Source organism: Rattus norvegicus, chromosome 1 (assembly GCF_036323735.1).
Source record: "Rattus norvegicus strain BN/NHsdMcwi chromosome 1, GRCr8, whole genome shotgun sequence".
NCBI lineage: Eukaryota > Metazoa > Chordata > Mammalia > Rodentia > Muridae > Rattus > Rattus norvegicus.
In genome coordinates, this window is record NC_086019.1 from 213,840,726 (window position 1) to 213,864,772 (window position 24,047).

General features: G+C 49.0%; 1 protein-coding gene and 1 pseudogene across 3 annotated transcripts; both read right to left on the reverse strand.

Moving 5' to 3' along the window:
- Window positions 1-1,960: 1,960 nt before the first annotated feature.
- Naa40 (N(alpha)-acetyltransferase 40, NatD catalytic subunit) lies at window positions 1,961-19,354 on the reverse strand. Of its 3 annotated transcripts, NM_001108518.1 has the most exons (8): window positions 19,075-19,322; window positions 13,424-13,519; window positions 12,502-12,554; window positions 6,304-6,399; window positions 6,062-6,220; window positions 5,837-5,920; window positions 4,569-4,646; window positions 1,961-4,329 (listed from the first exon to the last, which is right to left on the reverse strand). In NM_001108518.1, the coding sequence occupies exons 1-8, from the start codon at window positions 19,078-19,080 to the stop codon at window positions 4,188-4,190; spliced, it is 714 nt and encodes a 237-aa protein (NP_001101988.1). In that variant the 5' UTR covers window positions 19,081-19,322; the 3' UTR covers window positions 1,961-4,187. The 3 variants fall into 3 exon arrangements, with proteins under 3 accessions (NP_001101988.1, XP_038940000.1, XP_038940010.1); XM_039084072.2 differs by lacking the exon at window positions 6,062-6,220 and having other exon boundaries at window positions 1,964-4,329; window positions 19,075-19,350; XM_039084082.2 differs by lacking the exons at window positions 5,837-5,920; window positions 6,062-6,220; window positions 6,304-6,399 and having other exon boundaries at window positions 1,964-4,329; window positions 19,075-19,354.
- Hnrnpr-ps2 (heterogeneous nuclear ribonucleoprotein R, pseudogene 2) lies at window positions 7,115-9,389 on the reverse strand (annotated as a pseudogene).
- Window positions 19,355-24,047: the final 4,693 nt, after the last annotated feature.

The window sequence follows — 24,047 nt, forward strand, 5'->3', positions numbered from 1 at the left end:
GCAGTTTCAGGATATGCCCAACATAGGGCCATACAACGTCCTGGCAAAATCCAGCAGGAGGGGGTTGGGGATTTAGCTCAGTGGTAGAGCGCTTGCCTAGCAAGCGCAAGGCCCTGGGTTCGGTCCCCAGCTCCGAAAAAAAAAAAAAATCCAGCAGGAGGCAGAGAACAGGGCTTAGCTCTCAGTTACAACAGAGCTGGTTTAGGAACCTAAGCAGGCAACAGAGAGCAGAGTGGGGTTGGAGAGGGGACAGTGACAGTTGGAGAGGGTCCTGGAGGTGTTTGCTCTTCCTGGACACAGCTGTCACCACACTCCAGGTATCCTGAAATGGCTCGACACATCCACTGGGTAAGCAGTGAGGTGTCAGTGCAATGGCTTCCCTCTGGCAAACATGGCTGTCTGGCCTGACAACCTAGGATGGAGACTAAAGGAATGGGAACAGTGGGGGAACGGGGCTCCCTCCTACACTCACGAGCTGCAAGCTGAAAAGAGGACATCTTGCCCTGCTAGCCCATGTCCAGGCTCTGCCACTTTCTTTAGGGAGGGCTATGGCAAGCAGTTTCACCTTTAAATTCTACCAGCTATGGGACAGGACCCTAAAGGATAAACACAGTGACGTGTGCAGAGCATTCTTGGGCTAAGTCTACCCTGAGTATGTCTGGTCTCACCAAGCAGGATCCCCACCTACCAGACTGAGGCTGCCATACTCCCCTCCACATTAAGCCTAATCTTAGGCAGTAGAAACAGCCTGTGTTGCTCAGGGATAGAGTATCTCAAAGAAACCTTTAAACTTGGCAGTAGTGACTACCGGGTAATGGATGACCTACCCAAAAGGCTCACAACTCACTGACTTCCAGCCAAGTGAAGCTGGCACTACAGCTGGAGGGACCAAGCAGCAGCCCCAAGAGCTATACCACACATGGGAAAGGCGGCAAAATGGGGTACCAATGGCAGCTCTCCTAGGCCTCAGACTTGTGTTGACAGGCTCCATTGTTTCAGCACCACTTGCCATCCCAGGCAAGATGATGTTCATTCAGAGAAAATCACCTCAGTTTAAGTCAGATGTGAAGACAAGCTGAAGGGCACCACAGCACTTGAGTGCTGGAAACAGGACTGGTATGAGTTCAAGGCTAATCTGGCCTACAATGAGTGCAAGTCTGACCTAAATACATAATTGCCATTTTTTCCTTGAAAAAACAAAACCAAAGCCAAGGACTGGGCTTGTGGTTCCATGGTAGTGTACCTATACTTAGCATGGAAACAGCCACGTTCCATTCCCAACACACACACGCACACGCACACGCACGCACACACACACACAAACTTGAGGGGCAGAACACTCACAGGCACTGCACCAGCCATGCCCTGCGCAAGCTCCCATTTGGGGGGAAAGGCTCCAACTTGCTATTGCTGACCCTTCTCCCCCAGATCTGCCTAGGCCCCCACCTACCGCCACACTGACCAAGCATACGGTGATGTTCTCTGTCACAGGAGCTCTGAGCTCCAGCTCTCAGGACCACTTTCTGCCTCTGAACCTGTGCCTGGCAGAAGCCCAGCTTGGGAAGCAAGCTGTGAAACTCTGTCCTGCTACACTTTGCACTCTGTGAGGAGCGACTTCAGAGTACTCACTGAAAACTTTGATGAGGAATATTCTGAGTAACACAGCAAACACAGCGACAAACTCATCCTTCAGCTCACTCAGAGCTCTGAACTCATGTCTGGGCACTGATGCCCAAAGTCAGTGCCTGGCTCAGGGCCTGCTCCAGGATGCCAAGCAGACAGTGTTCTGAACATCCCTAACCTCACCCCATAACTTCTGGGAAATGGCACAAACACAAGCACTTGGGCTCCATGAGACTTCCTCTGCAGGAAGGGTGTGAGGCCAGAACAGGCTCGTGCCTCCCAAAGCCAAAGCTGGCCACCCACTGCCCATGGCACCCACTATCTGGACACCATCCCAGCATCTGAACAAAGTATCTTTTTATTAATGACATACAAATAAAATGGGTACAAAGAGAGACTTTTTCCCCTTTGCTTCCAGTGATAACAAGCTGCTAGGAAAAAAAAATAAAACAAAATTACCTTCCAACTTTGATCTTAAAAACAAAAATACCCCCCAACCCTCCAGAAAGGGTTAAAAAGAACCATACACATTAAACATCAACAAAAATAACCTGAAATGGAATAGGTTCACTAAAACAAAACAAAAACCTTTAAAAACCATTTTAACACACCTGGAACAAAAAACCAAAGAGCCTGGTACAGTAGACTAGACCTGCTGTTTCTCAAAATCGAGAGGTGGAAGAAGGAAGATGCCTGATAAACCACTGGGCTTAACATCCACAGGAGTAATCTGGTCTTGGCCAGCATCCCTCGGGTCCAGTGAAAGATCCTGAAGGGCCCTCTGGGATGGGGCCTGAACAGGGCAGGCACTGAGCACCATAAGAGTCCTGGTGCTGGGTGTCCAGTAACGGAGACAAGACACTCAATTCACCTCACATGGGTTTACACTGGGGGGTCCTTCTGGACCTAAGTGGGAGGTATCAGAGATTCATGATCTAAGACAGAGATCAGGAAAGAACTCTTCCAAGCATGTTCCTATTCCATGATTCTTGGAAGGAGCCTACTAATTCCCTCTGGGCAGCCTCAACTCTCACCAGAGGTATAGCCCCCCCCCCCCCCGAAGCTAGCAAGCCAGACAAAGGTAGACCTATCCCAGTGTAAGCTGCAAGGCCTTCTCCAAGGCAAGGCTGAGGCCTAAGAATAGCATGGGGTGCTCAACAGAGGACAGACCAGGTAAAAAAGGACCCTCTATGACCAGGCTACTGCACAAGCCAAGGATCTGGGTGAGAGGTGGTGACTGCTTTGAGGAGACTTGCCACAACAGATAGCCTGAGTCAAGCAGGGGGTCAGGTGAGCAGACTCTGAGGTCAGGATCAGAGTCTCAAAGAGCAACTGCACAAAGGCAAGCTCTCTCACATGCCTCCCAAGGCGGCACTCGGGGATGGCAATGGAGAAGTGGCAAGTGTGTTTTCCTAGGTGAGGATTTGGTTTTGCTTCCTTGAAGAATAGGATCCAGAGGTCAGAACAAGTTCACATTCTGAGCCTGCATCCCCTGAGGAGGAGGCCTTCTGGCTCTAGCCTGCCACTTAGGGTGACACCCATGACAGGAAAGCAGTGGTGGCCACTGAAAGGCATCCCAGGGAAGCCAAGACAACGGCATGAGTGCCTCATTGAGGCAGTGAGGGATGGGGCTAGGGAGAACAGGCAAAGGGGCCTGCTGCTGGCTGGGGCTCCTCAGGCAGGGAGGGTGGCAGGGAAGCACCCTACCTTCAGAGAGCTATCAGCACCAAGAACAGGAAGAAATGGATTCATATTCTGGGGGAAGACGAGGGGTTCCCTGATGTTACTCCCCTTGAGACTAAGAACAGAGGTATCTGGACTGAGAAGGAGGTGTGAGAACAGGCAGGACTTTGACTTCCTTCTTGAATAAAAAGGTCAAGTCAAGATCATGAAAATGCAGCAAAGTCCAAAGGCCCAGAGAGGCCATATCCCTATGACAAACATGTAAGTGAAGCTCTTCCTGGTCTTCTCTGCCTTACTGATAGTGATGGAGGCAGACTCCCTCCTGAAGTTGACTGGTCCCCTGAGACGCTACCCTGTGGATCTATAAGATCACGGCGCAAACCCCTGCACCTTAACATCAAGGGCTGCATGGTCTTTGAAAGAGCACTTTGTCCACAGAGAAAAGATGTCCAACGTGCGCTGTGCGCCCAGATTTGCATCCAGTCCTTTCTGGGGACCAGCAAACCCCAGGCCTTTACAAACTGAGTATGAACATTCCATTTGTCCGTATGGGGCATGGTGTGCAGCCCTGTCAGGAATCCAGATGCAGACAAGAGGGAGCCTTCCATTTTAGGGGCCCAAGAACTAAGTAAGGAGGCAGTTACTACACAAGGCGGGGCTTGATGGCCAAGCTGTCATCCGCGCAGCACCCTGTCCTCGGTGCTCCCTCCTGGCACTCTTGCTTTTCCAGGAGGGAGGTGGAAAGGCAGTGGGGTCACTGCTCCCCAGGGTTCTGTGTTCTCAGGATAGGCCTGGCTCATGCAGAACTGGCAAGTAGCATAAGACCAGGGGAGAGGACAGGCCTAAGGAGAGTGACTTCCCTTGCAAGTGGTTCTAGGAGTTCAGTGGCAACAGCCACCACAGTGCCCGCCCGTGTGGGAGTGCTGACTGTCCCCAAACTTGGTCCTCCGGCTCAGGATCTCATAGGAGCAGTCCTCCCCACAGCAACCAGACATGCTGGGGGAAGAGTCATCAATGTCAAACCTGCACGACAGACAGAGAAAGGCCTGGTGTTGGGAAGCTCAATGCTTTGCTCTAACAGTTCTGAGACCTCTGGGATGGGGAATGAGGGCTAAGTCAGAAGGCACTGCAATACCATCTCAAAAACCCCAGAGCCTGTGGGGCACTGACTAGAGTCAGGAGGAGAACAAGCAGGTACCCGGGAACCAGCAAGAGGACCACCCTAACCACCCTGAGGGACCACACCAGAGCTTGTTCCTTACTGAAGTGCCTCCCGGAAGAACTGATAGGCGCCATGATTGTGTTTAAAAACAGTTAACATCACCTTCTTCATCTGTGTGCTGGAAGAAAGCAGAGGGAGCGTCTTTTAGAAACAGAATCAAACAGTTGGCTCAGTACTGTAGAACACTCGGGTCTTCCAGAGGATTGGAGTTTCCTTCCTAGCCATAGCCACAGGGTAACTCATATCTACCTGCTTGTAGCTCAAGACCTAGTCTCTCACATCCTTCTGGCCTCCGTAGGCACTACACCCACATGGCACACACACGCACACACCAACACACACACATACACACGCGCACGCACACACACATGCACACACCAACACACATACACACAAACATACACAAAAGTGTGTATTAAAAAAAGGTTTGGGGGTTGGGGATTTAGCTCAGTGGTAGAGCGCTTGCCTAGGAAGCGCAAGGCCCTGGGTTCGGTCCCCAGCTCCGAAAAAAAACAAAAAAGAACCAAAAAAAAAAAAAAAAAGGTTTGGAGAAATGTCTCAGGAGTTGCAGAAGACCTGGGGTTAAATCTCTAGCACTGATATTAAGGTGCACAACCATCTGTAACCCTAGTTCCAAGGAATCCGATGCCCTCTTCTGGCCGCTAAAAGTACCAAGCACCAACACAGTGCCCATAAATACAGGAAAAATATCCATATTTTTAAAAAAAATCTCAAAAACAGGCATATTGGACACAGTTTCTCATGCCTACAACATCAATGGTTGGGAAACTGAGGCAAGGGGATTTCCCTGGGTTAAAGGCTACCCTGTGAGTGAGACCCAGCCTCAAAAAACTAAAACATATCAACAAAATACAGTGAATAAGCAGGGGCAGAGGCAGGCGAGTATCTGTGAATTCAAGGCCAGCCTAACCTACAGAGAGTTCCCGGACAGCCAGGGCCACACAGAAACTCTGTCTCAAATAACAGAAACTCTGTCTCAAATAACGAGGGGGCGGGTGGGGTGATGCAGAAACTAAGTTCAGGTCTCCACTCTCTCCTACTTCTTTCTATCCTTCCTCCAGTCTGCAAAGATCTTGGGGACCCTGACACTAAGCCCCTCCTACCACAGCAGGTTGGTCAGAGTGCCTCAGTGTCAGGGGTCTGTCCCACTTGTCCTCTTAACGTAGAGTCACAGCAAAGCAGGTTCATCTTCCTGACAGGGTCTAGATGCCTTTTTCCTTGAGGAAGTCCAAGGAAACCACCTCCTCAGTGCAGTTCTTTCCACCCAGCCATGCCACAGCCCCTTACCTGTTGGCCATGAGCTGCAGGATCTGAATGAGGAACTTCCCTAGGCCTTTCCGTCGCACCTTGCTTTCCAACTGCACTTCATAGCTAACAGAGAAAGCAGAGGACTGAGTGCCTAGACCCAATGGAGGAGCCTGCAGCCTCAGGCAGGCCCTAAGCCCAGAGAGGGCAGCCGGCTCTGCCACTTGCTTTCCTGCCCTCCACCCCACCGTAAACCTCGGTTCCTACCAGTACAGGACTTCATCCCCGCACTCCACATCAAATCGGAAGTGAGAAAAGGCAACTGGGATGGAATTGTTTTCCCAAGCAATGAGGTACCAGGCTCGGTCATCGGTCATTTCCTCCCGTTTTTCTCGGTCCTTCCAGCCCCACTCACTTTGCTCATACCTGGGGAGTTGGGGCAATCAGGACAGGGGGCCTTGGACGAAAGCCATTGGGTACAGGGTTGCCCTTGGTAGGGCCATGCTTACATCGTCTGCATATTGGTTTTGGTCAGGTCGAAGGCCCAATCCACAGTGGCTGGCTCCAATCCAGACACTCGCTTACATTCAATGGAGACATTCAACCTGAGAAGCAGACAGGAGGCATCAGGCCTGGGGCTCTCATCAGGACACTGCTATTCCTTCCTGAATGTCCGTCAGGGAGGCATGCCAGTCCCAGGTACCCTAAAAGGGAAAGCCAAGTTTTCCAGACCTAGGATTAACAACTGTTATCATATGGCCGCCCTCCTGCCACAGGGCCCATTTCCTGGACTGCTTTGATCAGACTCCTCTGTCAACTGCTCTCTTTCTTGGCTACATTTTTGCTTTCCCATACCTGCTCAGTCCCCTCAGTTTCTAATAACACACCTAATAATATGTTACCAGAAACACTGTCTCCTAGCTGACTGTAAGCACACGTCCCTCTAACTCTAACCTCTGCCCTTCTCTCACTGGACTGTCAGAGGCCCAGGTCTCTCTTATCCACCTGTCATGCCTTTAAAAGCAGTTGGACGACCTGCACCTTTCTTTTTTTTTTTTTTTTTCTTTTTTTTTTTTTGTTTTTTGTTTTTTTTTTTTTGTTTTGAATAGATTTTTGAGTTTTATTGAAATCTTACATGAACAAGAAATTGGAAATACAATCACATCAAAGAACAAATTGTCACGGCTTTGACGTTTAAGCCAAACAAATTTTGTAGGGCAGATTTCAAAAAGGTGTGGTTATAACAATTTAAAAACACAGTTAACCTGCTTCTAGGAATGCAAAACATACAGTCATAGGTTATTTTCAATACAAGGAAACTTAAGTCTGTTTGCTTTAATTCCTTAAAAGTACTGAGACAAAGTACTGTTGTACTTTTATTTACAGCATACGTCATACTCCTATGTAATCTATTCCACATCCAAAACACAGAACTGTCCAAACCAAAGGCTCTGCAAAATCATGATTTACAGTTTGTTCTGAAGCTAGGATGAAGCTTGGAACGGTAAAAGCATTGTGACCCCAGAATAAGGGACCTCTGCAAGCCCAGTAATGTCCGAGAGCATTTAGAAAAGAAGAAAAATAAGAAGCCTTGAGAATATACACAAGAGTGACTTCTTCAGCTGAATACAAATGGCAGCAAACTGCTACTTAAAGATGAAACAGTTACGCCAATTTTGTTTGAAGAATGTAGATCTAGAGCCAATCGGATCTTGACAGAATCGTTTACAAGCCCTCACTTGTCTATTTCCACTGTTGCCCATAAGTATCCTGATAAAATTCTTGGTTGTCATTATTGTAACCATAGTTACCAGAATAGTCACCACCTTGCTGAAGCGGCTGCTGAGCGATGGGTTGGGAACCCCAGTTCTGTTGGTTGTTGGTCTGACGACGTTTGGAATCAGGCTGGTTGTACCCATCTGCCTTTCTCTTGCCTCCTACATTGCCCCCTCGATTGCCCCGAGCTCCACGAGAACCACGGCCTCTCTGCTGTTGTGCAGGACCCCCTCTGCCACCCCTTGAGCCTCTTGGTGGTCCCAAAGGTGCCCCCCTCTGTGAATAGCCAGCTCTACCTCTTGGAGGTGGTGCTCCCCGCCCCCTTGGTGGTGGTGGAGCACCTCACCCCCCCCTTCCTCCTCCTCTTCCTCTTACTGCATAGCCATCATCATAGCCGTAGTAGGGATCTTCATAGCCTCCACGGTAGTCGTGATAATCATAACCATAGTAATCATCATAGTAGTCTTCATAACCATAGTAATCTGGAGGGTAGCCATATCCACCTCTCCCTCCGCGACCTCGACCTCTCATTGGAGGCGGCATTCGGGGAGGAGGGTGATAATAATAATCTTCATACGCAGTGCTTCTGGAGGCCTGTCTAGCAGCTTGGCGCTCTTTCCTTTTCTTGTCTGGTGGCTTAGCTAAGACAATTTCAATTTCTTCCCCTTCTATTTCTTTTCCATTCATTTCATCCATAGCCTTAACAGCAGCTCCTCTGTCTTCAAAATGAACAAATGCATAATCTTTCAACTTCTTCACTCTCTCCAGTTTTCCAAATTCAGAGAATGACTTTTCTAGTATTTCTTCTGTCACTGTAGTAGCCAGGTTTCTCACAAATAAAACTTTTACCTTTGCCATGACTTCCGGATCCGGTTCTTCCACGGGGTCAGCCCACTCAACTGTAACTACATTTCCCCACACTTTGACTTTTCCACTCATCAGCCGGCGTCTGGCTTGTGCTGCTGACTTGTGATCCTCATATTCAAGGAAGCAGAACCCCCGATTCTTCTTTTTGTCATCGGGTTGATGATAGAGAATAACGTCCACCAAACCCTCTGTGACTTTACTGAACTCTTCCAGAATATTCTCTTTAGTTTTATTCTTTGGAATGGATCCAACAAAAAGTCTGTTGTTTGCCACAGAAATGCACACTCCCAGGTGTTTACCAGGGCGAATCTCATAGCTGTCACACAGTTTAACTGCTTCCTGGGCGGCTTCCTTTCCACAGAAGGTGATAAACGCATAGCCTCTGTTCTGACCAGAAAGTGGATCCATCATGAGGCGTAGATCCCAGATAGGACCAGCCTTCTCAAAAAGGGGCACCAACTCATCCTCATACAAGTCTCTTGGAATTTTACCTACAAAGACCTCTGTTCCAATTCCTGGTTGCACACCTGAGTACACACTGTCTGGTGGAGGCCCACCATACTTCCTCTGTCCTGTGGTTACATCCAAAGTATAACCAGTCCTCTCGAGCAAGGCCTTGATCTTTGCTTCATCAGGCCCTTTCGTGGACTCTTGTACCTTGCTGCCTTGTTTCTCTCTTTGCCTGTAGGTCTTCATAACTCCACATAAAAATGCACTTTTGTTCTGAACATGGGATAAGTCGCTCTCTTTGAACTGCTGCAGCACAGACAGAGCTCCTTCTTCATTAAATTCCCTGAGAGCATCGATTGCTCTTTCATCAAGATCGACATAAGCTACCAACCCAGGGCAGAGCGGGGGGCCGGCAGCCTGGCCCGTGAGAATCAGCGCGAGGCGCTTTGAAAACGACTAGAAATGGCGCGCGCGCCACCCCTTTCCCCCCTCGACCTGCACCTTTCAAGACTGAAACCAAACGCCCTTCTGCAGCCCCGTCCCATGTGTCTGTTCTTCTTCCCCTAACACCCAATGGCGACGGACATCTCATCACACAGGCAGAACAGGTCTAAAGCACTGCTCTACACATTAAGGCCCCTCTTTCCAAGGAGACTGAGAGAAATTAGTCCAAAAAACTCTAGTTTAAAAAAAAAATGTGGGGGGGTTGGGGATTTAGCTCAGTGGTAGAGCGCTTGCCTAGCAACTGCAAGGCCCTGGGTTCGGTCCCCAGCTCCAAAAAAAAGAAAAGAAAAAAAAATGTGGGAAGGAGCTGGATAACGGCTCCGCAGTGAAGTTCAGATGCTGGCTGCTCTTCCAGGGACACTGAGTTTGGCACCCAGCACCCACCTCATTCATTGATGATGGCTTCTAACTGGAGCTCCAGATGCCCCTGGCCTCAGGACACTTGCATTCATGTGCACATACCCACATACATACATACAATTTGAAATGAAACAAATATTTATTTAAGTTACTGGGTGTAGTGGGACACACCTTTAATCCTAGCACTCAGCAGACAAACAGACTGACCGTGGGCAATCAGCCCAGTCTGTACATCAGGTCTACAGAACACAAGCTCCCTCCACGCCAGCCAAGGCTATAGTCTACACAGTAAGACCCTATCTGGAAAAACATAAAGCAACGTGTGTGAGTGAGAGAGAGAGAGAGAGAGAGAGAGAGAGAGAGAGAGAGAGAGAGAGAGTGAGTGTGTGTGTGAGTGTGTGTGTGTGTGTGTGTGTGTGTGTGGGGTTGGGGTGGGGGGGTATGAGTGAAGACCCACTCGGAGGTCAGAGGACAACTTCAGGAAACAGGTTTTCTTCTACCATAGGTATCTGGGGATCAAATTCAAGCCATCAGGCTTATGTGGCAAGCACCTACCTGTGGAACTACCTCATCAGTGTTTTTGTCTGTCTGCCCACTAACCTTTTTTATTTTATTTCTTTTTGACACAGGCTCTCACTATGCACCTTAGAGTAACCTTGAACTCTTCTGCTTCGGCCTCCCAAATTCTAGAATGATAGGTCACCTGTCTAAAATTAAGCCTTTAAAGAATTCCCATACAGCATCTTTCACGAGCCTTTGACACAATCTTCACAATGGAAGTTCCCACTGGAATCAACTGTCATCTCTGCTGACCAGAAAGACCTTAACCTCCTGTCTTGGAAGAGCCTTCCCTCCCAAGTATCAATCATCCAAACCCAGCACTGCACCCATTAGCTAGAAAACACCCAAAGGTCAGCCTACATTCATCTGTACTTTTTTATTTTTGGTCTTCCCAGGTAGCTCGGGCTGGTCTTTTTTTTCTTTTTTTTTTTTTTTCTTTTCTTTTTTTTCGGAGCTGGGGACCGAACCCAGGGCCTAGCAAGAGCTCTACCACTGAGCTAAATCCCCAACTTCCTCGGGCTGTCTTGAATCAGTATGCAGCCCTCAAACTCACAGAAACCCCTCTGCCTGAGCTTCTCAAGTGCTGTCATGACATGCTGAAGAAGGACCACAGCTACAGGAACCATATGAAATGCAAGCTACGGAACAGCTAACCTACTATGTGCCTTGCCTCCGAGTGGGTCCAGATTTCTGGAAGTCAATAGACACACAGCACATAAAAAACACTAAGTAAAACCACAGGAGAGATCTCTAATCAGGCCACGACCTCCCAGAGACTGAGGAACAAAGCTGCCACAGGAACTGTTATGTGTCAGACCCCAGATGGGAAGATATGGTTGCCACGTAGCTGTAAAATGCCACAGGGCTTAGGAATTTATGCAGCTGCCCCTCTACACCTGTTCACATCTCCTCAGCACACCTCAACACTTTCTAGCAACATCCTTATTTCCAGGGACAATAATGAAAGGTCCAACCACTCTTTACCATAACACAAAGGAAGTGTGACCTCTGACCTCTCTGAGTCAAGGGAGCACAGCACAGAATAAAACGGGAGGGCAAAGGAAAAGGGCCTGCAACTTAGATCCAAATGCCACCTGAGATGGCAGTCACAACAGCCATATTTACTGTAGGCAGGCTCCATGAATCAGCGCTTTGGGTCTAAGCCTTCTCCTAAGGAGAACCATTAGACCCCAATATTTTTTTTCTTTCTTCTATTTTGCTCTTTAATTTTTTAAAAGTTTTGTTTTATGTATATGAGTACACTGTAGCTGTCTTCAGACACACAGAAGAGGGCATCAGATCCCATTACAGATGGTTGTGAGCTGCCATGTGATAGCTGGGAATTGAACTCAGGACCTCTGGATGAGCAGTCAGTGCTCTTAACCATGGAGCCATTGTTCTTTGATTGTTAAGACAGTATCAGTGCCTTACTATATAGTCTAGACTAGTCTCAAACTCATGATCCTTCTGCCTCTCCAAGCCAATTTTTTTTTAAAGATTTATTTATTTTTGTGTATGTCAATACTCTGTCCCACTCTTCAGACACAGACAAGTTTTCTGTTGCTGTTGTTCTGCTCTGTTTTTTGAGACTGCCACCTTTATGTATTCCTGGCCATCTTGGAACTCACTTTGTAGATCAGGCTAGCCTAGAACTCAGAGATCCACCTGCCTCTGCCTTCTGAGTGCTAGGATCAAAGGCGTGAGCTACCACTGCTCAGCTCAAGCCAAGTTTTTGGACCCATTTCTGATTACAAATCTAGGCAAGCCAGGCTAAGAACTTTAACCAGTGTTAAACAGCCAGCATATTATATACTATATACTCAAGGAAGAAGCACTGAATTGGGAATCAGAAACTCCTTCAGATGTGAGGGTACTGTATAAACCCAGAAACGTTATTCATATTTTCTGAGCCTCAGGTTCCCAATCATAAACTATGACAGCAGCCGACAAGTTTCCAAGTCTTATTAGATTCTTTGAACAAAGAAAGATATAAGTCTTAGAAGGCTATCAGTGTGCACTCATACAACCTCAATTACACACAATGCTTGCACACCCATCAATTCCCGAATCACCTTAACTGGGAGACTGACTGCATCAACCAGAGGCAACAGCAGTTGCTGCTGTCTCGTAAGGGAGAACTCTGGAGAGTGGAGCAGCAGGTGACATGTGGAACGCTAAGCCCAACTCACCCATTGCGGTCGTACTTCTTGAAGACTGGGAACGCCTCCAGAGGGTCTCCAAGCTGTGGACAGAGGAGACACAGACGAAGGAAGACGACACTGATGAGGACGTGGGAAACCACCAATGTGGTGAAAGAACAAACAGCACCGGCCTGGGGCACAGTGCCTGTCCCCGTGCCACTAACCCAGGAAAGAAATGAGGACTGCTTAAATATCTCAGGAGCAAGAGTGCCAACCACCTACAACTGACCGTCACCAAGATAGAAAAGCACGACATTGCAGAATATCACTGCAAAGGCACAGCCATTTACCAATGTGGAGATTAACAAAAATTAACATACTGGGCTAGAAAGATGGTTCAGGAGTTCTGCACTTTCAGAAGGACTGGGCCCATTTCCCAGGACCCATATAGGACAGCTTACAACTTTCAGTAACACTAGCTCCAAGGGGTATTAAAGCTTCTGCCCCTACAGACACCTACATTCATGTGCACCCCCTACCCCATAATTAGGAGGACATGTGAAATACAGCATGATGCAGATGTAGGAAGGCTACCAAGGCCGAACTCTTCAGGCTCAGTGTGAAAGCTCCCAGCCTCCCTCCCCCAACTGATCCACATCTAACAGTCCCAGGGACCAGGCCAGTGAAGCCGCCTTGGGTGAAGCAGCGCTTACAGTACCCATGGGCAGCCAGGAACCTCTGAAAGAAGGAAGGGTTAAGAACCACATGCCATGTCTCAAGAGAGGGTTCCTCACCCAAACAATCTCTGCTTCAGGAAGACCTGTATCATTTCCACACAACCCTCAACACCTGAGCCAACCACGGCCCCTCCTCCCAATCCATGTGGGACAGTGCCACAGATCTGCCACTGGGTGGCGCCAAGAAGTCAAATAAAGAAGCAAACTAAAGTTGAGGGAGAACTGAGAGTCACCCTGTTGGCTGCATCCACTTTGGCACAGACCGCGTCCATGGCTGCTCTCTCCTCCAATCGCTTCTGCTTCTTCTCTTTGGCCTTGCTCGACTTTCTCTGCAACAAGAAAAACACCACCACTGGAAGGGCTATGGCAAATTCCGTCAGAGGAATCCAAGGGGTCTCGAACTGGTTAACCTGACCTGAATGTGTGGCCCAGCAGCAGATCTGCACATTTACTTAGGAAGGCAGCTCCTTCCTAAGGAGGAAATGTTCACTCTCAGGAACATTTAGGGGAACTTTCTGGGGTCTGAAGTAGCCCCAGGCAGCATTTCTTTAAAGTGTCTTCTGACTATGAGACACAGCCCTGTGGAAGCAATTCAGAACCACTCCCAGAAGCTCTGCCCAGCCCAGGCTAAGTGGCAGTCACACTATGCACCTGCTGATGTCAAGTGTGGACTGAAGGCCTCATGAGTTCACCTCAGGGCAGAAGTCCCACATGGTCAGCAAGACCAAGCTGCAGGGCATGATGGCAGGGTGGGAAGAGAAGTTGTCCCTTGTATCTTAATCAGACCCTATGTGAAGGCTAATATGGGGCTCTTTCAAAAACCCCTCTTCTCCCTGCTTTTTTTGGGGGGCACAGGAAGAGGGTGGTTTCATACAGTAGCTCAGGCAGGCCCCCAACTCAGCAGTAATCATCCTGTCTCAGCCTCCCAAGTGCTAGGATTACAGGCGTGAGCCACAACCCCCACTTTTCATCAAAAGTTGTTTTCTACTCTTTCCCTGCTGGGTCCTAGAACAAAACCGCATCATGCCCTGATCTAAGAGTAAAGCCTCCAGTCCTGCCTGGTGCTATTGTCACCAGGGCAACAGAAGGGTGCTTGATGATGCCTTCTTGCTCACCCTTCCAGGGAGGACTGGACAGCCCAGATCTCCTGACTCCGGCATACATCTCCCACAGCTCACTGGAGAGAGGTCAAATACCGCCAATACCAATGTGACCATGGCACTGCCTGGCCCCAGGATAGGACATTGAACAATACACATTCACATGAATTGAAAACCAGCTGTTAGGGGCTGGGGATTTAGCTCAGCGGTAGAGCGCTTACCTAGGAAGCGCAAGGCCCTGGGTTCGGTCCCCAGCTCCGAAAAAAAGAACCAAAAAAAAAAAAAAAAAAAGAAAGAAAACCAGCTGTTAAACAGATGGGTAAGCTCCAAAGCATAACTTCAGCCTGGATGTTCAAAGGAACAGCACTGCTTAGCGTGAGCTTCAGCATCAGAAGGTTAAAGAATTAAGACCCTGACAGGCAGATGCCAGCACCAGCTACTTCCCATCACTGTGCCAGGAGCCAGGCTAGCTCTCATGTCTCACCTCTCCTGAGAGGAAAGGCACAGAGACTAGAGCACGTTTCTGTTGGTCTCTGTGGTGCTGGTAAGGATAGAGCTCAGGGCCTTGTGCATGCCAGGCCAGTGGTCTAGCATTCAGCTATACCCCCAGCTTGAGGCTGTTTTCAGAGTGCAAATGGAAACAGAAGTGGTCCCACTAACAGGTTTCCCAGGACTCGTTTTCTCTTGAATATAGGCTTCAGCACCACACTGAAGTCCATTAACAAAGGACTTTCACAGAAATACACAGGTCAAGGCTCAGAGCAGAAGCCATTCTTCCCTTTATACATTAAGAATCTGAGGCCCAAAGGAACATGACTCATGCACAGATCCCCAGACATTAAGTGGCCAAAAGGAGACAACCTGAGGGGCCAGGCCACAGAGGCAGCATTTGTCTCCATGGGCAGAAGCACATCTAGACTTGAACTCGGTCACCAAAGAGATAAAGCTGGGGGCCTCAAGCACACTCAGACAGCCACTCAGCAACTGATTTCTTCATGTCCATTACCTGGGAACCAATTCCCAACAGTGCCACCTCATATACCACCTCCATGCTAAGGTGGAGGCAGGGAAAAGAGAAACAGTAGATAAGTCCCCAGAGCTTCACCACAGAGCATCAGGAACATGAGTTTTCCATCAGCCAGACAAGGCCATGCCCCACCTTCCACCCCAAATGACCATTTGAACATCTCCAGGGAAACTGGGATGCTAGCCTATCTTCACCTTCGCAAGTAGATTTAAGCTCCCTTCTCCATCCTGCCAAGCCAACAGACTGTAGGACTGCTGGGCTGCCACATAACACACTGTGGGGCGAGATTAAAGGTGCTGGAAACCAGGATTCCCAGGATCCCCAAAGCACAAAACCTGGGTTCTTCCACAACATCTCATTTCTGAACACAGGAACACGGTTTCTGAGACTTTTGCAGGCTGACTGGCAAACCAGGCAACCCTCAAAATGAGGCCCAAGGCCACCACCGAGGAGACTGAGATAATGGACAACACTCCTTAAACACTTGGCCACTAGCAGAGTGAGGGGTGGAGGCAGGCTGGGCCACACAGGCAGGGGCTCCTCTGCAACTCCAGCAAACACCAGTCAGAGTGGTCTCCCACTGTTCCAATTAGCGTCACTGAAGCCTTGTGGAGGTAAGGCTGTCCTACAGGGACGCAGGACAACTTGCTAATTAAAGTGGGAAATAAGCACAGTGAGCAGTAAAGCTTCTTGTGGCTAAGTGTCTCTCCCAAGGGAGCTTTATATAATAAAGAGTGTGGGCTTCTGAGTCCAGAGACCTGGATTTGATTCTCAACTCTTTCACTTAATAGCTGTGACTTTAGGCATGTTACTTAAAACCCTTTTGGCAAGTTATTCAATATGTCAGAACCTCAGTTTCCTCAACCATAGAACAGAGCTAATAATTCCCACACCAATACTCAAAGGGCTGCCTTATAGATAAAATGGTACTATGCACTGGATATAAACTCTTTCTAGCTATAGATATGCTAGGACCAAAGCTTATTCACAGCAACTATGTCACACTGAGCTACATCTTCAGCTTTAAATGGTCCCTGTTTACAGGAACCCACTAGTGTCAGATACTCTGCCAGTGCATTCTTTGAGGGGGCTGCAGGATCTCCTATAGCTCAGGTTGGTTCCTAACTGGCTATGTAGCTAAGGATGACCTTCTGCTCCTCCTGCCTCAACTCACTCAGTTTTTCTGGTTCTTTTTTTTTTTTTTTTTTTTTTTTTTCCCGGAGCTGGGGACCGAACCCAGGGCCTTGCGCTTCCTAGGCAAGCGCTCTACCACTGAGCTAAATCCCCAACCCCAACTCACTCAGTTTTATGAGGTGCTAGGGATCAAACCCAGTGCCTCATGCATGCCAGGCAGGTACTTCATAGAACAGCTATATGCCCAGCCCTCTGCCTCTGCTTTTCTGAAGAGGATGTGTTAGACAGTGGAGCTGTGAGAACAAGTTACTAACTCAAGTCACAGAACCATAGAGTTCTGGCGGGTCTTACCGACCTCGGCTGGACTCAGCTCCACCAGGCCGGGGTAAATCTCTACCTTACTTACCAGTATGTGTTCATTCAGTGTCTACGAACAGGAGGCCCAGACTCAAATTCAGGCTTGAACCCTAAAGTATACATCCCTCCCGTGACATCACACGTGGCTCATGTTGATGCTATATAAATACTGCTTTCCCCAGAAATACTGATCTCCCCTTACCAGTCTGAGGTTTGACATCACTTAGACCTCAGGGTCAATGCTTCCATCCGGCTGGCGCTAGCAATGAGAGAGACGTATGCTCTAACTCAAACCCAGCGAGTAGCAGAACCCTGAGAGGTGCTGTTCCACCTGCTCCCACTATCACTCAGCCTGGGTAAAGAAGTGGGGTACTGCCTAGGGTAATGGGTGGTGATTACTAGGAACAACTTCTAGCTATGCAGGTGGGGCACGGAGGCGGGGCCGGAGGAGAGTGATGGGAGGATTCCAGACTGGATCCAGTGAGGGTCATTCAAGTCTCTACTGCCTTGAGTTTTAGGTCAGCAGACAGACTGATGGAAGTTGTTGTGAGAAACATCTCCACAGTATGAGCAACAGATGGGAACCCAAAGCAAGCCAAGTCTACAGTGTACCTGAGCCCCATGACTTCAGTGCCACCAATGAATAAGTCCAGAACCTGAGACTTGTTACCTTTTTTGCTGAGGGCTTAGTCTGCAATGGCTGACTCTGGGCAAAGAGTTAATGAGTGACACTAGAAACTTGATTTCATTTAGTTTCAACTGGGGCCTGGGATTGCTCATTAAAATCCAAGTTAAATATGCCAAGGGCTAGCCTTGATTTTCTTCACATTAGGTAAACAGGAATAAAAAATACTGCCTGAACTATCGCAAATGTTTTGGGAGGTTTGGGGGTTTTTGTGAAGATTGAACTCAGGGTCTCACATATGCTAAGTGCACACATTACCACGGAGCTATAGAACCCCAGACCACCCAAGTCTTGTTTTGACATGGATTCCTAAAAAAGTGTTTGACACAAGCTAGACTTTTTTTGTCTAATAAACTGATTTGTTTGTTAGAGAGGGAAAAATCTAGGTTAGAGACAGTAGGGACAAACCCAATGGGATAAAAATAGCATCGGTCTATTTTGGATCACTGAAGTGAGGTTGAGACTATAAGTAAAACAGCAGCTACCGCTTAAGGGCACCTAGTGGGTTATTTACATCCACTTTCTCATTTATTTCCACCACCATCCTAAGAGGGAGATCACATGCATCACACCAACAGGAATAAAATCAAGCAAGGCCCCATCACCTGCAGTGTCATGCCGCTAGTCATTAAAGATGGGGCTGCCACTGAGGCACATCTAGTTCCAAAGTCAGGACTCCCTAAGGGTGCTGCAAATTCCACACGAACCCTAAGGAGAGCTCGTTACATTTCTAGGAGGTGCTTTTACCCAACCCTAGATCTGCACATCCCAGGAAAGGGCATATAAATGCATCTTCTTGCTGTCAGACCGTTAACAGGTGGTTGCTATCCTTCCAGGCTGGGACTATTAACCATCCATCCTCCCGACTCATCTGAACGTCTCCACCCCCTCTTCCATTGCAAGCCACCTGCAGTGATGTGACTAAGAGCAATCCAACTTCTAAGATCCACTTTACTGCAGCCAGAAGCTGAACGGGCATGCTTGCGTGGAAAGGCAGGCTATGTTTCATCTGGAGCAGGAGGAAGCTGGTAGCGCCGGTTCAAAAGTGTAGGGCAATCGGCTGGGTAGAGATTTGAGCAGCGGGAAGCAAATGCCATAGGGACTCCGGAGTCGCCGGATGGGGTCCAGAGCCCAAGCCATTACCAAGCCATTATCAGTGTGACCTTGGCCATGCGCCTTCTTGCCTCCCGGCCTCAGTTCTCTACAAGTCCGGGTGACAGGAAACCGCTAGGACCGTGACAGCCAGATGATGGGTGTCTTCAAGGAGCAAGGGGCTAACGTCAGGGACTCAACAGGAGCTCGGGAATGGGGAGGCCCTCTCGGGGGTCAGAGAGGCAGGAAGGGACAGAGGAGAGGGGGTGTTGAGGGGGAGGAAGAAGAGGATTCCCGGAGGATTTCTGGGCTAGGCTCAAAGCGGGGACTTTTACAATGAGGCGTGGGGCAACTCTGGTCAAGTGGGGGCCGGGGGTCACGTGAGGCTGTAAGGGGGTCACGGTCACGTGAGGGGGTTCAAGAAACAATGAGGACTCAGAGGATGACCTGCATCTGTAGACTTCCCATTACTTCTCCAGTCTCACTTACCCCCATGGTGGCGGTGGCGGCGGCGGCAGCGACCCTCGGCTCCCCTTCTAGCACTTGCCGGTAGGGAGGCGGCAACGGCGGTTCCCGATCGACAGCGAAGCGGCGGGCCGCGCACTACGCATGCGTCTCGCAAAACCCCCGCGCGTCCTAGCCGGCCCCGCGCCGGCGCAGAACCGGACAAGAGTGGGCGGCGAGCGCGAAGGCGCGCAGGTGGAACGGTTGCCGTGCGCGCGGAGGGCCTGAGAACAGAAAGGCGGGAGGCGCGGCGGAGCGTCGCGCTAGGAATGACGCGCACGCGCCGGCCCCGCCCCCTCGACAGTTCGCGTCTGTAGCTATGGCAACGACCACGCGGAGCGGAAGGGCGCGCGCCGGCCCACAGCAGCTCCCCTTGGAGCCTCTTGGGCGGTAGTGCCGGCTGCCTTCGCCCGGGCGCGCGGGCACAGCCAAAAGTCTGGAAGCCTTCTGGCCTTCTAGAAGCTGACCCTTGGCATGCCTTTTCTAACAAGTTCTGTTATTCCTTCATCCTGCTCAACATTCATTCACACAACATTAAGGTGTACATACACTGTGCTAAACCCAGAGGATTCAGAAGTTGCTGTAGTCCTAAACTTCGCTGTTTATAGGGAAAACGGGCTTGTAACTCCTGTGTAAGTGTTTTTTTTTTTAAAGGCTGCTGTTAAAATCAGGTGTTCTGGGTCCTATTTATTTCAGTTTGAGCAGATGTCTGGGTAGTGTGACCTCCACATGATCTGCATGGGACTCACCTGGGGAGATGGAGCAATTTGCAAACCCTGGGACTAACCCTGGAATCTGGGGTGGAGGTGCGAATCAGAGTCTTAGCTTTCTTGTGATTTTTATTTTGTCTGGCTTGGCTTGGGTTGGTCCCCATGAACCCCCAGCCCTGTACTGAGGGTCAAATTCAAGGTTTCACACCTGGTAGAAGAGTTCTGTTACTGAGCTACAACCCCCACCCCAGAGTCTTCACTAGTGCATAAAAAAAATTAGAACGCCCTCGCTCCAGTCTTAAACCTAACGGATTTTTTTTTTCTTTTCTTTTTTTCGGAGCTGGGGACTGAACCCAGGGCCTTATGCTTGCTAGGCAAGCGCTCTACCACTGAGCTAAATCCCCAACCCCTCGGATTTTTCAGATTTTAATCATTATCCTACATTTATTGCTCAGAGAAGTTGTAGCCCTGGCAACATGCAGTCGGTGCCTACTGCAGCGGTAGGCGCTGTTTCAAGCAGCAAACAATACCAAGTTGATGTGGTGGCTATACCGGTGATCCCAGTACTATGGAGACAGAGGTTGGAGGACTGCTTAGAGTTGGAGGCCATGGGGCTTTCGAGATGGCTCAGAGATTAAGAGCACTGGCTGCTCATCTAAAAGAGCCAGGTTCCCAGCACTCGCAGGGCAGCTTAGAACTGTCTAACTCCAGTTCCAAAGGATCTGACACAGTCACACATACACCGTCAGGCAAAACACTACACATATGATAAATAAAAGACACTTTTCTTAAAGTTTGAGGTCATATTGATCCGTGTAACAAGTTTTAGGCCAGGCCAGCCTGTGCTATCTAGTGAAACTCCTCCCAGAAAATAGGAAAAGGAAATGAGAAAGAAGGGTCCGGGGGATGATAGCTCAACAGTTAAGACCACTGGCTGCTCTTCCGGAAGATGGGGCTTCACTTCAGGCATTCAACGAGTTGACTCACAGCTGTCTGTAACTCCAGTCCCAGAGGATCTCCATAGACATGGCATGCACACGGTGCCTAGAGATAAGCAAGCACTTATACGTAAAATAAAAATAAGTGCTGGGTGGTGGTGGCTCAGGCCCTTAACCCTAGCACTCGGGAGGCAGAGGCAGGTAGATCTCATTAGTTTGAGGCCAGCTTGGTCAATAGAGCAAGTTCCAGGACAGCCAGGGCTATGCAGAGAAATCCTATCCTGAAAAACCTAACTAACTAACTAAATAAAAAGTTTTTGAAAACTTTAAAAAAGCAGAGAGAGAAAGAGAGAGAGAAAGAGAGAGAGAGAGAGAGAGAGAGAGAGAGAGAGAGAGAGAAAGTATCAAACAGGAAAAAAACACTGCTGGTATTTTCTAGAAAGGAGAGGATAATAAGCCAAATAAATAAATAATAGATACAGAATATTATGTGCGCTCAGTTACATAAAGGAAAGTATAGCATGCATCGGGAAAGGATTTATATCTAGGATGCTTAGAAAAGTCAACACAAGGTGGTGGTAGTTGAAACAAGATCTTTAGAGAGTAAGAGACCAAGTCATGAGGAGCAGACCAGGGCATTCCAGGTTGGGGATCAAAGAGCCCAAGACATTTACCTGCAAGTGGGAATCCTATTAGTTAACACTCCGGTATCAAGTACAGTGTGACCAGAGCAGACAGGATCTGCAGGAGCATGATATGAGGAGGACTCAGGCAGGTAAGAAGGGTTTCCTTTGGAGTTCATAGGTTTGCAAAGACTTGGGGATTTAGACCACTGCTGGAAAGTTTGAGTAGAGGAGCGGCCAGATGACTTAGGTGTTCTGAGGCCCACTGGGCTGCCAATTTGATAAGGGATATATAGTTTAAGCAAGGTTCCAGGAAGAGGAGTCAGTGCTGTAACCAAGGCAAGGAGTGAGAGGCCCCACCACAGTCAAATGGGAAAAAGTCAGGGGCCAATGTGCACTGAGAGCAGAGACAGGAGGATTTGCTGCAGAGTGGGTGTGGGGTGCAAAGGAGGTATCAAGATCCATCCCTTCTGGGGGTGCGGCGGGGTGGGGAGGAGCAGGAATTCTGTATTTATGTCTGTTTGTTTTTCAACACGGTTTTTTTTTTCTGTATAGCCCTCGAACTTGCTCTGTAGACCAGGCTGGGCTCAACTCACTGGCCTTGAACTCAGATCTGCCTGCCTCTGCCTCCAGAGTGCTGGAATTAAAGGCATGTGCCACCACTACCTGACTAGGAATTCTATTAAATATTATATAAATCCACCAACAAAAATGAAAAACATAAATGAATCTGCAGTCGGCTCCTTACCTGGAGGTAGGAGAATGTGCTGCTGATGGTCACAGCTAACACTTTGGAGACCAGACCACTAGGACAGGGCACTGAGGTGGGTGGATAGAGAGGACTTCTGAGCAAACTTTTGGAGGACAAGGCAGGAGTCCAGCAGAAAAACCTTCCCATGGCTGGCTTTTCTCCTGTCCTCTCCTGAAGTCACTGTCATGACCAGCCCTTTCTCTACTGATCCCGTCTCCACATGCTTTCTGCTACCCTCACCCTACTCTGTGGGACTCATCTTGCTTTTGGGTTTTTGCTGTGTTGGCAAGTGAAGGCAGGGCACACTGATTCTCCTGTAAGCTATATCCCCAGCCCTACTGCAAGTAATCCATTCAACCCCTCCCTGACCCAAGCCACCCGAAAAGGCCCAATATCTGATTATTGTCCCCAAGGCAGCATTTTCTCTTGGTTCTTGCCTTGCTCAGGACTTCCTTGTGCTTGGTCTGGACAGAGCCTGCCTTAGAGTCCGACCAGCCTCCTGGTAAACCCCTCCCTCCCTTGCTGCCTTAGAGTCCAACCAGCCTCCTGGTAAACCCCTCCCTTGCTACCTGTTTGTTTTCTTGCTTAACATTTTGTTTCTTCTCCTTTCTTTTCTTTTTTAGTTTTTCAAGACAGGGTTTCTCTGTGTAGCACTGGCTGTCCTGGAACTCACTCTGTAGACTAGGCTGGCCTCAAACTCAGAGACCCACCCGCCTCTGCCTCCTGAGTGCTGGGACTAAAGTTGTGTGCCAGCGCCACCCAGCAGTTAACTTTTCTAAGACTAGACTTCCTTATTTGTGAATGCGACCACTACAACAATCCTCCTCTTCCAAGGGTGGTCGTGATGATTAAATGAGGGCTACAAGGCCTGGCAAGAAAAGGCTCTCCTTCCCCTCTTCTCTGACCGACATCCTCCCATTTTGAAGATGCTTTCTGTGAACACCTCATTAACCATTCCCCTATGGTTGAAGAACCCCTCCTCCATTCTCATTCTCTCTGACTTCATGGGCAGGGATATTAATCCCTGGTCTCTCCCATGTCTGGAGGGTCTCTGGCAGTTCCTTCTACCCGCCTGCTGGATTTCTGCCATTTTTCTTGACAATGGGTCTCATGTAGTCCAAGCTAGCCCCAGATTTGCTACAGAGCTCAGCTGTCCTTGAGCCTCTAACCTTCTTGAGCCTCTGACCTTCTTGCTGGGACTTCAAGGTGAGGCAGCACACCTGACTTCCCTTCCTCCCTTTCTTCTAAAGCAGCGGCTCCTCCAAACACCTGTAGGCCTCAGGCACCCATTTATTCTCCTGCTCAATGTTGCCTTGTCCCAGGAGTAAGAGAGGGAAGGGTGTGCCTGTGTGTGTGTGTGTGTGTGTGTGAGTGTGTGGTGTGTGTGTGTGGTGTGTGTGTATGGTGTGTGGTATATGTGTGTGTGGTATGTGTGTGGCTATGTGTGTGTGGTGTGTGGTATATGTGTGTGTGGTGTGTGTGTGACGATGTGTGTGTATGGTGTGTATGTGGTGTGTATGTGTGTATGTGTGTGTGTGGTGTGGCTGTATGTGTGTGGCTGTGTGTGGTGTGGTGTGTGTGTGTGTGGTGTATGTGTGTATGTGTGTGTGTGACTATGTGTGTGTGTGGTGTGTGTGTGTGTGTGTGTGGTGTGTGGTGTGTCTGTGTGTGTGTGGCTATGTGGCTATGTGTGTGGCTATGTGTGTGGTGTGTGTGTGTTTGTGGTGTGTGGTATGGTGTGTGTATGTGTGTGTGTGGTGTGGCTGTGTGGTGTGTGTGTGTGTGTGGTGTGTGTGTGGTGTGTGGTATGTGTGTGTGGTATGTGGTGTGTGGTGTGTGTGTGGTGTGTGGTGTGTGTGTGGTGTGTGGTGTGTGTATGTGTGGTATGTGTGTGGTGTGTGGTGTGTGTGTGTTTGTGGTGTGTATGTGTGTATGT

Coding starts and splice junctions, on each gene's coding strand:
- Naa40 (NM_001108518.1), bottom strand. Junction 4,647..5,836: donor CTGCAGCTCATGGCCAACAG/GTAAGGGGCTGT, acceptor GCTTTCTTCCAG/CACACAGATGAAGAAGGTGA. Junction 4,330..4,568: donor TTCTTCCGGGAGGCACTTCA/GTAAGGAACAAG, acceptor TCTGTCGTGCAG/GTTTGACATTGATGACTCTT.